This window comes from Mus caroli, chromosome 13, assembly GCF_900094665.2.
Source record: "Mus caroli chromosome 13, CAROLI_EIJ_v1.1, whole genome shotgun sequence".
Taxonomy (NCBI): domain Eukaryota; kingdom Metazoa; phylum Chordata; class Mammalia; order Rodentia; family Muridae; genus Mus; species Mus caroli.
In genome coordinates, this window is record NC_034582.1 from 44310177 (window position 1) to 44324958 (window position 14782).

At 50.7% G+C, this 14782-nt stretch overlaps 1 protein-coding gene across 7 annotated transcripts in view; it reads right to left on the bottom strand.

The window, feature by feature from the left end:
• The window catches only part of Wnk2 (WNK lysine deficient protein kinase 2), a 107713-nt gene that overhangs the window by 39401 nt on the left and 53530 nt on the right, over nt 1-14782 (bottom strand). For all 7 annotated transcript variants that reach the window (XM_021180038.1, XM_021180037.1, XM_021180036.1 and 4 more), the window contains 5 exons: nt 13671-13890; nt 8052-8343; nt 4650-4849; nt 1414-1569; nt 781-972 (listed from right to left, as the gene is read on the bottom strand). In XM_021180038.1, the coding sequence (XP_021035697.1) occupies nt 781-972; nt 1414-1569; nt 4650-4849; nt 8052-8343; nt 13671-13890 (1060 nt within the window). The remainder of the gene's footprint in view (nt 1-780; nt 973-1413; nt 1570-4649; nt 4850-8051; nt 8344-13670; nt 13891-14782) is intronic.

Below are 14782 nucleotides of genomic sequence, written 5' to 3' on the forward strand. Positions count from 1 at the left end.
GTTGCTGGGACTTGAACTCAGGACCTCTGGAAGAGCAGTCAGTGCTCTTAACCACTGAGCCATCTCTCTGGCCGCATTTGGCCTTTCAACAGCATACAGTTGAGAACCTTCTGTTTGTTCTCTTCCTATCAGGTAGTGCCTGACCTGAAGGGTTAAGTAAGCACTTTGGCCTCCATAGCTATTCCCGTAAGCAGTGCTCTGTCTGTGTGATCACAAGTATCATGTTAATTACACCTCTGTACAATTATGAGGACACACACACAAACTCACAAATCCACTGTGCTGCATGTGACAAACAGCTAAAAGCCACCTGCAGTGACAAGTGCACCTCTAAGGATTCACCCTTAGCTGGCTTCTCAGAGCTCTGCAGGACAATCCTCCAAAGCAAGCAAGTGGCTTTCTATGCCCACCCAGTCACCACAAGGAGAGCCTTGCCCTTGGCTTGGACCAACCCTTTCCTATCCTGGTTAGCAATCCAGAAATAATGGGATGACAGCTACCTCACTCACTCCTTGAGGGACCCCCATATACACCACTCATACCCAGAGGGATCTCAGCCTGGGACAGAGGGAAAACAGACAAAAGAGGCTATGCCCAGGACCTGCCCTGTTCTGGCAGTCACAGGTGCCCTGAAGCATGAGACATACAATACACAGGGTATGATACCATGCTGCTAAACCTACCTCCCTAGCTAGAAGCCCCTGGAGACACGCATGAACAGGCCCGGTCCATGGCCTGGTACCCCACCCCCGGGGTGAGCAGAATATGGGCCAGAGGTACCTGCGGAGGGACTTGAGCAAGAGGTTGCAGAGGTGGCTGTGGCATCTGGAGAGGCTTCAGCTGAGCAGGGGCCACGACCTGGGAGGTTGGAGCCAGGTATGGAGGCAAATGAGAGGGTACTGGCTGGACAGTGCCCATGGGCTGTGGGGCCAGGACCTGTGGCAGGGTAGGTGGTTGGGCCATTGGAAGAGGCTGGAGGAAGAAAAGGAAGCCTTGTGCTCAGACACAGGAGAAACCCAGTGCCCAGGCTCGCACAGACTCGCACAGGCTCGCACAGGCTTGTACAAGCTTGCACTTGCTCATTTACATAAACCCTCCCCTACACGTACACTCCCACATATACACTCAGATTCACACACACACACACACACACACAGTGTCCCCATCATTTGCATATACACCCCTGCATAACTTCAAGACTGTATGTTTTCACACACAACACTCACATGCACACAGCGAATTCCATTCACAACATACATCCACATACGGCTCACAAACTCCTGCTAATCTGGAGCCGGCTTATAAAACCATTAGGTGTAAGCAGTTTTCCGTGAGCAGGCCTTGTGTTACAAACTGCAGACCTCCCCCATAAGGGGGACTATTTAAGAGGATAACATGAAGTGTCATGCTTACCTGCTGAACTGGGGGTGCTGGCTGGCTTGGGCCCGTGGGCACAGGGGTGCTGGGTGGTGGCAGCACAGGGGTGAAGCTCATGGAAGATTCTGGAAAATGCTGCTGGAGGAGTGGAGGGCGGGCAGGGGGTGGCACAGGGCCCACAGACAGGCCAGGCTGCGGAGGATAGGCTGCATTCAGTGGCTACCCTTGGCCCTTCTAATTCCTGTGCCCAGCCCCCTCCCCACCTTCTGAGCAAGGTGACTCAGAAGAAGCCAGGTGTGGTGGCCTTACAACACCATTGACAATGCTGAAAAGCCACATGTGGTCACAGCTCCCAAACAGGGTGTGTTCCAGAACATAAGGCCCGTGGATATTACTCAACCATGTAGAAAGACCACCACGGAGGTTTTCAGCACTGTAGAAAGACTCTTTAGGATATAGGCTGTGGATACTTATGACAGACATGATTCAGACTACAGAGGATGAATCCATACGGATAGTTCATATTGTGGAGAGATACAAGCATATAACCTGCAGCTATTGGGAAGGTACCAGCACCCACAAGAATGGGAACAAAGCTAGTATAGTGAAGCCTTTGGCAAGGAAAGGGCCCCTGAGACTTAGCCACTAGGGGACAGAAACAGGGCCGCATGTAGGAAGGGTACTGGTGCGTGCAGCCAACAAAAGAACAGGAAACCAGTCCACGGAGGCCAAGGCTGAGGAGTTGCTGCTACTTTGTCAATATTTTTCAGGCTTCCTTGGTTTTGTTTTGTATAAAAAATTCATGTGCATGGTGTTTTGCCTGTGTGTATGTCTGTGACGCCAGAAGCAGAGACTGGATCCCATGGTACTAGAGTCAACGATGTTTTTCAGCCACCATGTGAGTGCCGGGAATCAAACCCGGTCCTCTGCAGTCCTGTCTTACTATGTTTTGCTCTAAGCATCTTCATTGTGCAGAGACAGAGTCCATAGCACTTATGAGAAAACCTCTGTCTATGCAGAGTTTACTTTACAACAGTGAGGGTATTGGCAGTGGAAGGGCTGTGCGGAGCATCTCTGAACATAAGTTCAAGGCTCAGAGGAGAGATTGATGTCCATCGCTCTTCAGCAGACTTTCCTAGGACATTGCTGGGAGGCAGAGGAACAGGGATTTCCAAAACACCCTCTCGCTTCTCCTTCCTGATACTTTAGGCAATAGTGTGGGGGAATAGGTGTATTTGGGATCAAGTCTCAAAGTCGGATTTACCTAAAACCATAGACAGGTGAGTTGGCCCCAGCTAGACCACGTCAAGACAAATTGGGTCACTGTATGTGGCTCAGAAGCAAAGGCAGGGCCTAGTGACCCTTTACTTCTGGTGGTCTTCCATTTAGTCCTCCCCCTCCTCCTGAACCCCACTGAATCCCAGAGGTACATCACCACAGCAGTCTGCTTCAGAAAATACCAAGAGGCCAGGATGTACTGTCCACAGCACAGCCATACTTTCTGTCTAAGTTATCTTTACATCAGGAGGCAGGGAAAGAGGACGAAACGCTCTGGCCCTGAGTCTACAGCTGTGGTTTCTGCCCAGTCTCCTGACTGACATGTGGAGGGTGACACTGAAGACCCATAGGACTGAAGGGGCCTGGTGAGGACCAGCAGTTAGTACATTACAGCCCTAACCATGATTGGAAGGCATGAGAGAGGCAGGCAGGACATTTTGGCTCAGCCCCAGCTTGTAAGAACAAGCAAGCCTCTGGGGCAGCAGGTCCTCTTATAAGAGGTCTTCTGGCCATTTAAAACCAAACCTCATTTCATTTTGTAAATTGAATAAAATTGCCAATGTGCACATCGCAGCGAATCCTGGGGCTCAGGGAAGCAGAGGCAGACAAAATCCTGTGTCGATTGCTTTTCCAGAGGTTTGCTGGGCCTTTGGAACTGTTCCACTCTGTGTGGACACAGGGAAGAGAACCTGTGTGATCGAGGACAAATGCCACACAGCAGAGTTCAGCCAACGCCAAGAAGGCACCACAGCAGCCCAAGACTGTGACAACAGCGGGTACCAATATGGTGGGGGGCAGCTCTCGAGTGACGGGGTGGGGATGGAGCCCATCCTCCGGCCTTAATCGCCCTCTCAGAACTCAGCTGCACCACCCAGGTCATAGGCAAATTCTTAGGCTGACCGCTAAGAAACGTGAAACAAGAATTTTCCTCAATGTGTAGAGAAAAGGCAAAAATCACAGGGCTTGCCATACAAGCATAAAGGCTCGAGTTTGCATCCAGAGCACACCTGTACTCTCAGTGACAAGGGACTCTCATGAGGCAAGGGACAGGGAGGGTCACAGAGGCCTGTTGGCCAGCCAGGGAGCTCCAAGTTCAGTGAGAGAAAAAATAAGGTACAGACTCCTGATGCAGGTCTCTAGTCTCCATATGTACATACAAGGGTGTTTGCACCTGCACATACCACATTACACAAACACAAAATAAAATAAAGGCCCTGCCTGACTCCTCCCTCATCATCGACTTCTCAGATCATGCACTGCCTATCAGGAATCCTCACAGCCTCTCTCGCCTTCTACAAATATTGAAGATGCCTCCTGCTCCAACCCCATTTTCACCCCCTTGACTTGTAACAGCTGCTTCCAGCCAAGGGAGACATGGCAGGGAGTCTTGGATACTCCCTAGCAGGTCGGGCAGTGGTAAAAACCTGAAGCTCCAGCTGGTGGGGATACACACCCTTAATCCCAGCACTTGGGAGGCAGAGAAAGGCCGATCTGGTCTACTGAGTGAGTTCCAGGTCAGCCAGGGCCACACAGGGAAACCTTGTCTTAAAAAAGCCAAAAAATATAAATAAATAAATAATAATTAATAGTAATAATAAAAATAAAAAGCTTCAAATTCCATCATCATAATGGATACACTCCTGTCATTCCTGGGATAGGCTGGAAAGGGTCCCAATGTACCAGTATCATGTATCTGAGTGGCATTGGTGACAACCTAGGACAAGGCATGTTGGTTCTATCACAGTTACCTAAACAATCCCCTAAGGTCTGTTCCCAGACACTCCATACTCTTTATCAAGGAGTTCTTCAGATCTAAGGCTCCTCAGCCTACAGTTCTGCAGCTCCCAGAAAGATGGCCCTCCATGGGCTACATCCTCAAATCCCCCCAAGGAGATGCGGCTGGGAACTGACAATAGGCCACTCTAACCCTGACCATCCTTAGCACAGCCTAGACAAGAGGCCAAGAGGAAAGAACAGGGTGGCTCTCAACTTACCACAGTGGCCGGCTGCTGGAAGGCCCCTAGCGTAGGCAGGCTGTGGGTCAGGCCAGGCCCCTCACTCACAGGGGGGCTGCACACGCACGAGGCTGGGGTTGGGGTTGTGTCCGCAAGCGAACTGAGCACCATGCTCTGCTGGCTGCTCTGGGAGTCCGAGTACACGGTCGAGCCCTGGCCACTGTCGAAGGTGCTGTCGGCTGGGGAGGACAAAGGTATGGCTTAGCATGGACACTTCCAAATGCCATGTCCCTGGCACGACAGGCAGGTAGAGTGGCTTGTTCCTAAACTCCTTCTGTAAGACCGTCAGGGTTGTATTCAGGAATGCTGTTTAAACTGTTGCCTACTACACGGCAGCATAGACAGCCATGCCTGTGATCCCAATAGGCTCCGATGCCAGGGTAGGCAAAGTTTGCTAGCCCACCAGCGAGCCCTGTCATTCCTGCCCACTCTGGTATACAGGTGTTGAGGCTGCCCTGCTCTGGTACTTGGCAAGGCAGCCTGCCCACATGGTCAGCCAGTGATGAATGAAAACCGGAAACCCATCTGAAACAGCACTTTGAGGTTACGCTTAAGGATCCCAAAAGCCACGGGCTTTACAGCTTGCCACCAAAACACCAAGCAATTCTCACAGGGGGCTGTTTCAGAGTGAGGGCTCTGTCCACTGATGATTCAAACCAAGTGAGGGGGGAGCCCTGCTGGTTCTGCCCTCACAATCTTTCCAAAGAGTGATCTTAACCTAAGAAGACAAGGAACTCTGAGGCTTAATTGGGCAAAACCAATTACACAAGTGGCTCTGGTTTTACACGAGCCAACTGCTCATTAGAGCGACCACTTCTACCTAGACGGACAGGAAGGGAGGGGAGAGAGAGACAACACAGGAGAGAGGGAGGTGGGGAAGAAGAAGGTGGCCCTCACCCTAACAAGATTCAAGAGGCACAGCTCCAACCATGTGTGTGACACTTTAAATACTGCAAGTGACTTGTATAGATTACATGCATAATTACCATTTCACTTGGCTAACCCCCCTCCCCCCTCCCGTGAGTTGTGTTGCTTGGTCCTCAACATGTGGCAGAGCGGAGGCCACCTGCTCAGGTCGGTCTCGACTGCCAGGGAGAGTCGTGAGAGTTGATGTGGGGTGGGGGGCGGGGATCGCTCAACACAAGTGTGTGCTCCGTGGTCCTGTGCAGGCAATGTGTTATCTGGAGTCCTTACCAGTGGTGAGGCAGAGAATGGTCAGTCACTGTAGAACTCTCACAGTCAGGGGAGAAAATGAAGACAAAAAGCCCAGAGCAGTGGGCAGAAGGGCATTTGAGGGTGCTGTCCATTGCTGAAGAAAGGGGAATGAGGGTATGCAATTATGTGTTCTCATGTATATATCATATCACATATGCAGGCACATAGGTGTGCGTGCATATATATGTATATATACATACATACATACAAACATACATGCATGTATGCATACACACACATACACATATACATACATGTATTTGGTTTTTACAGATAGGGTTTCTCTGTGTAGCCCTGGCTGTCTTGGAACTCACTTTGTAGACCAGGCTGTCCTCGAACTCAGAGATCTGACTGCCTCTGCCTCCCAAGTGCTGGGATTAAAAGCAGGCACCACTGCCAGCCGGTGAGTATATTCATGCATACATGTCCACATGTATAGTCCCATGTGTGGAGGTACACACATGTGCGAGTGTGTGTATACATTATGTCCATGTGAGTACAGAGGTAAGTGTGATATATGATATATGTGTATGTCTTTGCATCCATGGATTACACTGGGTGTGCATCTGTACATATAATGCTATGTGTCTGCCTTTGTGAGTGTGTGTGTGTGTGACATGTAGACCATCTCTGGAAGGATGGTTAAAAGACTTGGTGGTAGCTGTTGCCTCTGCGAGGACAAGTGACTTTCCTGGACACCCTTAGGGGTTTAAAATTCTGAAAAATATGACTATGCCATCTACTTTAAATAAAATGCAGAAAGTGAACAGAATCCCTTTGAAAAGTCACACAGAGGGCTGGAGTTGTGCCTTTCAAAAGCCATGGCCTCGGTGCCTCGCCCCTCGGTGTCCCGAGCCACATAGGAAGGGGAGAGAATTCCTACGCTTGGCGTGAAGTTGTCGCCTACTCTCCAACTCCATGGGATTTTTTTCATATTGGGTCACTGTGACCTTCAGCATCTGACCACAATCGGGACATTGTTTCTAGGTCTCAAGCTGGATCTCTCTGAAGCACAGTGTGCGGAGCTCAGCGTGGGGTGAAATAAACAGTGGGCAAAGGACTTCAAAGTGAGGACCGCTCATTTGCATGTAAGATGTCTTCTTGGACGCTATTTGAGTCGCCAACAAAGGGGGCTGCATATTAAATACACAGGGCCTCAGTCTTTCCACATGGATAGCCTCAAATATTGGTCTGTGCAGGTCACTGGGCTCTGCTGATCTGTTCCAGGCTGGTTCACAGAGTGGGCAAAGCTATCTCCTGCCTCAGCTCACTGCTGAGGTTTCAGACACGGGAGGCAAAAAGGACACTGGCTGCCTGTCCTGAGACTTACTGGGTCCTCTCAGGATGGTCTCTGAGGAAGCCTGTAACCAATCCACCTCTGGAGAAACAACCCCTTGAAAGTGGACAAATGCTCTCAGGGGTTTCTACTGAGAGCAAGAGCAGAGATGAACGATCCCAGTGATAAACACTCCAAGCCAACCAGCCACCATGTGGTCCACTGCACAGTCATCCCCCTCACCCAAAGATTGGTCATGGTACTTCCCTTGGCCTTTGTATCTATCCCTCCATGAGGCCAGGACTGTTCCTCTAAGAGAGAATAAAGAACCAACTGCCAGTCCACAGATTCACAGGTGGAAGTGGCTCCTTCAGACCCTACTAGGTCAAGGCCGTCTGACCTGGGAAGTCAGACTCAGCAATCCTCGGTCCTCTGCTCACAAAGTCACTGGGGGATGTAGGGAAAGCCCAATCCTTTTCCTGAAACAATCACCCACACCCTGCAGGGCAGGCAGTAGGAACAAGCCTGGACTGGCCAAGAAATCGGGACCCACGTGTCCTAGCACCTGGGGGCCATCTGTTAGCCTTATAACCCCAGGACATGCTCTCTTAAGAGATCACCATGTGCCCTGGCACAAGGTGGCTAGCAGGAAGTGAGCCTGGAACAGGAGACCAAAGCCTCACCAAAGCTCCAGGGGACCACTTACAGCTGGAAGCAACAACCCAGCCACCTGAGGACAGGCAGGAGCTCACTGGGTACCTGCCATTCTCACAGAGTGTCATAATAAAAGTTGAGGACTTTGTTTTGCTTTGCCCTAAAACTGGTTATGCTGGTAGGGATGGGAGAAAGGACATAGCTGACTGTGGTGACCCCACACTCCATATACTCACAGGCTAAGGAGGTAACGCTAGCTGGCAAGGTAGGGGGCAGGAGATGCTGGTCGGCCTCAGGCTCCTCAGGTTCTGGCTGTCCAGGCTGCCCACTCTGTGCATGGTAGGTCACCTGGACCTGCAGGGGTGCTGGCAGACCCCTGGCCTTGTCAGGGCTGCCCGAGTCCTTTGGCTCCTGAGACTGCAGTGCAGGCCAGATCCTCTCACGCCGCCACTGAATCAGTGCCACCCGGTCACGGATGGACTTGGCCACGATCTTCACATCACTCTCGTGGAAAAATCCCGAATCGATCTGCGAAGGCAGACCCGTGGTCAAGTGTGTTGGGGATCAGCCATCCAGCATGCATCACTTACACAATCATACACACCCTAGTGCTCAGGACCACCTCTACCATAGTCCTCGGGGCTCCTTAGACACCTCAGGATCTTCAACACTCTCTGAAGTTTATAGGCTCCAGTATGTGGGATGGTGGCTCACATGCAACAAGTATTCAATGATTTTGTAAACCCCGACCATCCAGGGAGGAGGAGGTCCATTTGGTCATTGGAAAGCGGTACGAGGAACACGTGGGCCTGACAAAAATCCTAAACTCCTTTTATCAGCAGAGCACGTCAGGATCTCCAGGGAAACAGGGCGAGCTGGGAATGTCTGTGGCAAAGCCACTTCCTGACACAGAGACCCATACAGTGGTTGGATTGCAGGAGCTGACTGGGACTCATGAAAAGCTGGGATTAAGCCCCTTCCCTTCATGAAGACTGCAGTTCTAGGGAGAATGAGTGGGGATGCTGGAGAAGCAGCTCAGTGGATAAGAAGACCAGAGTTCTGTCCCCAGCCACAGTAATTCCAACTCCAGGGGATCTGACACCCTCTTCTGGACTCTGTGGGCACTGCACAGCTGTGGATATTATCATCACTACCCACTCCAGCCCCCCGCCCCCATACACATAGTCTAAACATTCTTTTTTTTTAAAGAAAGAAAATGAGGCTTTTTTTGTTTTGTTTGTTTGTTTTTGTAAGGCCAGATTTCACTGTGTGTCCCTAGCTGGCATGGAACTCACTAGGTAGACCAGGCTGGCCTTGAGTGTGGAATGGACCCATGGTACCACTATCAGTAAAATAGTCGTGAACCCAGAGGCACACAGATGGCACTTGTATGTGAATGTGCAGATAACTTGTCTCCATGAGCTGTGCCTAACCTAAGGGTCCTGAAACGACGTCCACAATCCTGAGAGGCCACAGGAAACCAGAACTGCCACTGGCTCGATGTCTCAGGGCTGGGCAGGAGAACAAGGAAGATAAGCCAGAACTGCCTGGACAAGCTCAGGGAAAGACAGGGATGTGCAAAATGACATGTGAGCCAGTACTAGGGCAAATCCAGGACATCTGAGCATCGGAACACCAGAATAAGCGGCAACCCAGGGATGCAGGCCACACCTGAGGACAAGAGGGACAGGGTATCCCACTGGAATCAGGTTGGGAGGTGTGAAGAGTCTCGCCCTTCCTATCTCCTTTCCTCAACTGTCTCTGTGCATCTGAGTCTCCTTATCCCCCACCCCAAACCCCCGCTGACACACACCCCATTTCTCCCCGGCATTACTGCACTGGGTGAGACCACATCATGAGCTATTCTCCACAGAGACCCATCAGCAGGGAACTTAGGTCCTCTGTTACATGGGCCACCAGCCCTGGCTGACACTTGATTGTACCTCATGAGAGGCCTTTCCCCCAACTTGAAGCCTGCACAGGCAGGAGCACTCTGAGTGTGATGGTCAGGGTAATCTCCTGTGAGGCTTTGGATATCTCAATATAACTGTGCTGTGTTGTCTCAGAGCAAGTATTCTACACAATGGGATGGACAGAAACATATCGCCCCAGGCAGGCTACGGTGACAAAGCAGCCCCTTCTGTGAGATTCCTAAGGATGCACTGCCTACCCCAAAGGGGAGTCTGAGCTCTTCCCAAGAGTCAGGTCACAGAAGACAGAGGACTGAAGAGCCATGGAGCCCCTAATGCTCGGACACCAAGAATCCAAGGGTCCTGAGGAATGGCGGTAGCATGCTGATGGTATTTTTGATTCTGAGTGCAAGAGAAACCCCCTGCTTCATGGGAAATGACAGACAGGGATGTACTCTGGGTGAAGGGTGCTAGGCAGCAGCTCACTCTCCAACAGTATGCGGTGGGGGTGGGAGTCGTTCTCGGTAACACGCTCCAACTTTCCAGGGGGATTGTCCAGATCACTTCAAAGCAGTTTATTTTGAGAGACAACTCAGCTTGTCAGAAAGATCCCCCACGGAAATCTCCCAGGTGAAGGCCTCGTGGACTCTGGCAGAGCACAAGCTGGGCGTGTGGCCAAGGAAAGTGTCAGATGAGAGAGGCCAGAGGACACAATCTTCTGTGGGATCGGCCCACTGGCAGGCAGATGGGGGCCTGCCTGTGTCTCAGCCACCATCTTGGTGGGGAGACTTCCCAGCAGCAGGGCATTCCTCACCCTAAGAGAAGACCAGATGAGGGTCTTTTTTCTGTCCTTACAATCGTGAGCAGGCTCTTTCCAGGGACTTCCAAGCCAACCTTGGAAACTTTCGTGAGGCAGCTGAGGCTAGATAGGCCAGAATGGCCCAAGTCAGTTGTGACCTAGAATGAGTGAGCCCAGGCAGATGTAGTAACTAACGCTGATCCCTGGGAGAGGTCTACAAAGGTGGCCCAAGCACAAAGCACATGGTCATGGCCATCCCTAAAGTCCCATTAGTGTGATCTCAGACCACATTAAAGACAGTTGGCTATTTCTACCATTTGCAGAATGCTTGTTCTAAGGCTCCATGACTCTACTGGGCAAGGCCTACCCAACCACCTCACACACACACACACACGCACACCATGGTTATTCCCACTTTCTCTAACACTTCAGTCATCCCCAGGAGGGGCCTCACTGCCTATGCCCAGTACCATACAGAGCCTGCCCTGCTCAACCTCATTCTGCCATGTTGACCTGCATCTGCACCCTACAATCCATCTTCATCCTTATCACCCTTTAGGTGGGTCCAGAAGTTCTCATCTGGATTCTAGAGTACCTGTGACACTTCACCACTTGTGTAGCCTCAGGAGTCTAGGGTCTTGCCAGACAGTGACTCCTCCTATAGCCTAGGCTCAGGGAAGGGCTGATGGCCTGGACAGTAATGACCCTGAAGTCTCTAATATACAGGATGTAGAAGGGCAAAGCTGGAACCTTGACAGGCCTCCTGGGACCCAGAACCTATCCTGAGGCCCCATCAGAGAATGGTAGAGTTATGAGATGAACCTGTGTGTGGCTGTTCACAAAACAGAGCCTTCACAGGGAGAATATAGGGTTTTCAATTTGTTATGTCTGGTGACCAGGCTAGGCAGAGTGAGGATACACATTGGTGGTGGTGGTATTATTATTATTATTATTTTTGAGACAGGATTTCTCTGTGTAGCCCCAGCTGTTGTGGAACCTGTTCCCGTAGACCAAGCTGGCCTTGAACTCTGATTCTCCCACCTCTACCTCCTAAGTGCTTGGATTAAAGGTGTGTGTGTATATCACCACCATCTGGTATTTTTTATTATTCTTCACATTGACACAAATCATGTCCTTTCTACATGAATGCCCATTTTATGGACGACATGCCCTGTAATGGAAGGAAAACACAGTTCAAGGCAGAAGAGAGGTAAGGGGAGAAGGTGGGAGGGAAGAGGAGACATTCAGGGGAGGGTGCTGGGCCCAGGACTTCCCTAGCACTGACACAGGGACATAGCCTGGGAGTTCAGCCAAATGGCAGGGACCAGCTGAGGTGACTCACCTACAATGGCCCTACCCTGCTGGGAGCACTGTCCTTCTCTACCCTGTGACCAGCAGAGGTAGGGTAAAGCCTTGGGTGTCAACTGCTTAAGAAGCAGTTAAGCAGCATCCAGCAATGGTGTGAATGGTATGCTTGGGTTTAGGACACCGAGTCTTTCAGGGAACTGAAAACAAACTAGGAAGCTGAGGTCTAGGTGAAGCCAGACACCCAGAATCGCCCTGTCAGGGACGCTGAGCTTCACCCTAAAAGCAGCACTCAGGATGCAATCACTCACACTGAGCCCCAACATTCCCTCACCACATATTAGCTATCCTGTAACCACTGATCCCAAGGCTCAGCTCCCAATCCCTCACGTCCTACGTGGCCCAGTGCAGAGCAGGCTGAATCACATCTGTAGTGCAGCCCTTGCCTCATTTATGAAGACAAGTGTAGTGTTTTGAATAGGTATGGACCCCAGAGACTCATGTGCTTAAATGCTTGGCCCATAGAAAGTGGCACTATTAGGAGGTGTGGCCTTGTTGGAGGAAGTGTGTCACCATGAGGGTGGGCTTTGAGGTCTACTATGCTCAAGCTAAGCCCAATGTGGCACACAAACTCCTTTTGTTGCCTTCGGAACAAGATGTAGAACTCTCAGCTCCTTCTCTAGCACCACGGCTGCTTGGATGCTGCCATGTTTCCCACAACGATAATGGACTGAACCTCTGAACTGTAAGCCAGCCCCAATTAAACGTTTTCCTTTATAAGAGTTGCCAGCCGGGCGTGGTGGTGCATGCCTTTAATCCCAGCACTCAGGAGGCAGAAGCAGGTGGATTTCTGAGTTCGAGGCCAGCCTGGTCTACAAAGTGAGTGCCAGGACAGCCAGGGCTACACAGAGAAACCCTGTCTCGAAAAACCAAAAAAAAAAAAAAAACAAAAAACAAAAAAAAAACAAAAAACCCACAATGACCCTGAGTAGCATGTGAGTAGAACAAGTTTATAATGAAAATGCCCATGTTGTTCAAGAGTCACTTACCTCGGATGGCACTAAACGCTTGAAATGTGCCAATGAGACTAAGTTTTACATTGTAATTAAATTTTAGTAGGCATTTATGGGTCATGTCTACCATTTTTGATGGTGTTGGCCTAGAAGACTGAGTAGAATGATCCAGTCTGGCATCCAGACTCTAGAAAATCCCATGCCCTGGCTATTCCCTTATGAGTGTTAGGATATCACAGTGGTGCTGCAAGGTCTGGGCCTGAGGCACTCCTTGCCCTGAAAGGACTGTTCGGCTCCTTCTCCTACCCTTTTACCCCAACAGACTCAGTGTCTCCTCCTGACATCCCAAGCAGAAAAGAGTCACTCTGCTCACCACAGACAGGAAGTGGGGCACACATGTGTACTTTTATAGCCCTTCAAAGATGGTACAGTACCAAGACCCAAATCAACACAAGAGCATCTCCAAAGAAGGAGAGGCATAGCTCATGTTCAAAGCCACAGCCTTGCGGCAAACTGGCAAGAGTTTGGTTAAGGCAAGCAAAGCCCTTCCCTCTCTCTGCTTTCCCATTGGATTCCTTCTCTAACTATGCCCCATGCTTGTCTCTCAGGTCCTGTGCAGGATCTCCATCCTTAGCCCTCATGTCATGGCACACACTCAACCACACAAGAGAGACCACAATCCTCCCCCAGGACTGCCCCTGACCTTCCCATGCCCCCACCATTCCCCTAGGGGCAAGTGCCCTTCTGGAAAAGTAATTGATTTGTGATTTTTTTTTTTAAACACAAACAGGCCCATGGGTAGTCTGGGGCCCTTTGTGTGCACATTACCATTTCCTGGGCCACCTCGTCGGGAGTCTCCTTCTCCAAGTCAAAGGTAAACTCTATGGCTCCATTGTCTTTGGGCTTGCCCTTCAGCTTCTTGGGGTCTTCCACCCAAAGCCGCAGGGCTATGGTAGACTTCCTGCCGTGGTCCTCCTCTGCAAGTTCCACCCGGACACCCGTGTCTTCCGCGAAGAAGGCATGGCTCAGCAGGTCCTTAATCTCATACCTGGAGGGAGAGTGGCTCCCAGGCAGGGCTCAAGGGGCAAGGGGGCTCTATAGCCATCTACATGCACAAGATCAGGTCACTACCCAGCATGCTGTGCAGGTTATACTAGTAAGTTCTCTCACTTCATTTCCCATTGGCAGGCTCTGTCCCCATGGGTAGGACACAGATGTGCACACTAGCATTCCCCAATTCCCAGGAGACACTGAGAAATTATAGCCTGATATGCTCTTATTGCACTGCGCTTTAAGACAGCTTTCTATCCCAATTACAAAAAGAAATTATACTCTGTACCAGGCCACCTGCTAGGCAAGGAGAAACAGACTCTGCTGAAGTACAGGTGAGTCTTCAATCCTCATAAGAGACTCCTGGCTCAGGGTGGAAGGGAGGAAATAGAACCCAGGGTTCCTGGATCTCACTGCAGCAGTGAGGTTAGTGGGGAACCCCTCTCAGGAAGAAGGGGTATGGAGGAATGGAGGCAAGCAGACAGAAAGAAAGAAAAATAAGGACTTGCTAGACCTATGGATTTGAAGCCAGAACGCAGCAGTAGGAGGCTCCACCCAGGGGCCAGGTCATCTGGCAGCTAGGTGTTGCTATATGACCACTTCCATGCACCCAAACACAGGAACAAAGGTCCCTAGCCACCGTGTCTAGTCTGTTCTCTAATGCAAATACAATCAGTCACACAGCATCCTTTGTCATCAGTCTGGCTTCCTCTGGACATCATGCTGATGGCAATGAAGACCAGCTCCCCATCCCTGTCTACTCCTGAGAATGCTGTGTGGACGGGTGGGTACACTCCAGTTTGTTTTATGGGTAAGAAAGCTAAAAGGTACCCCTAGCTTCCTGATTGTCCAACTAGGAAGGCCAGTCCTGTTTTGAAGAGGAATTTGCT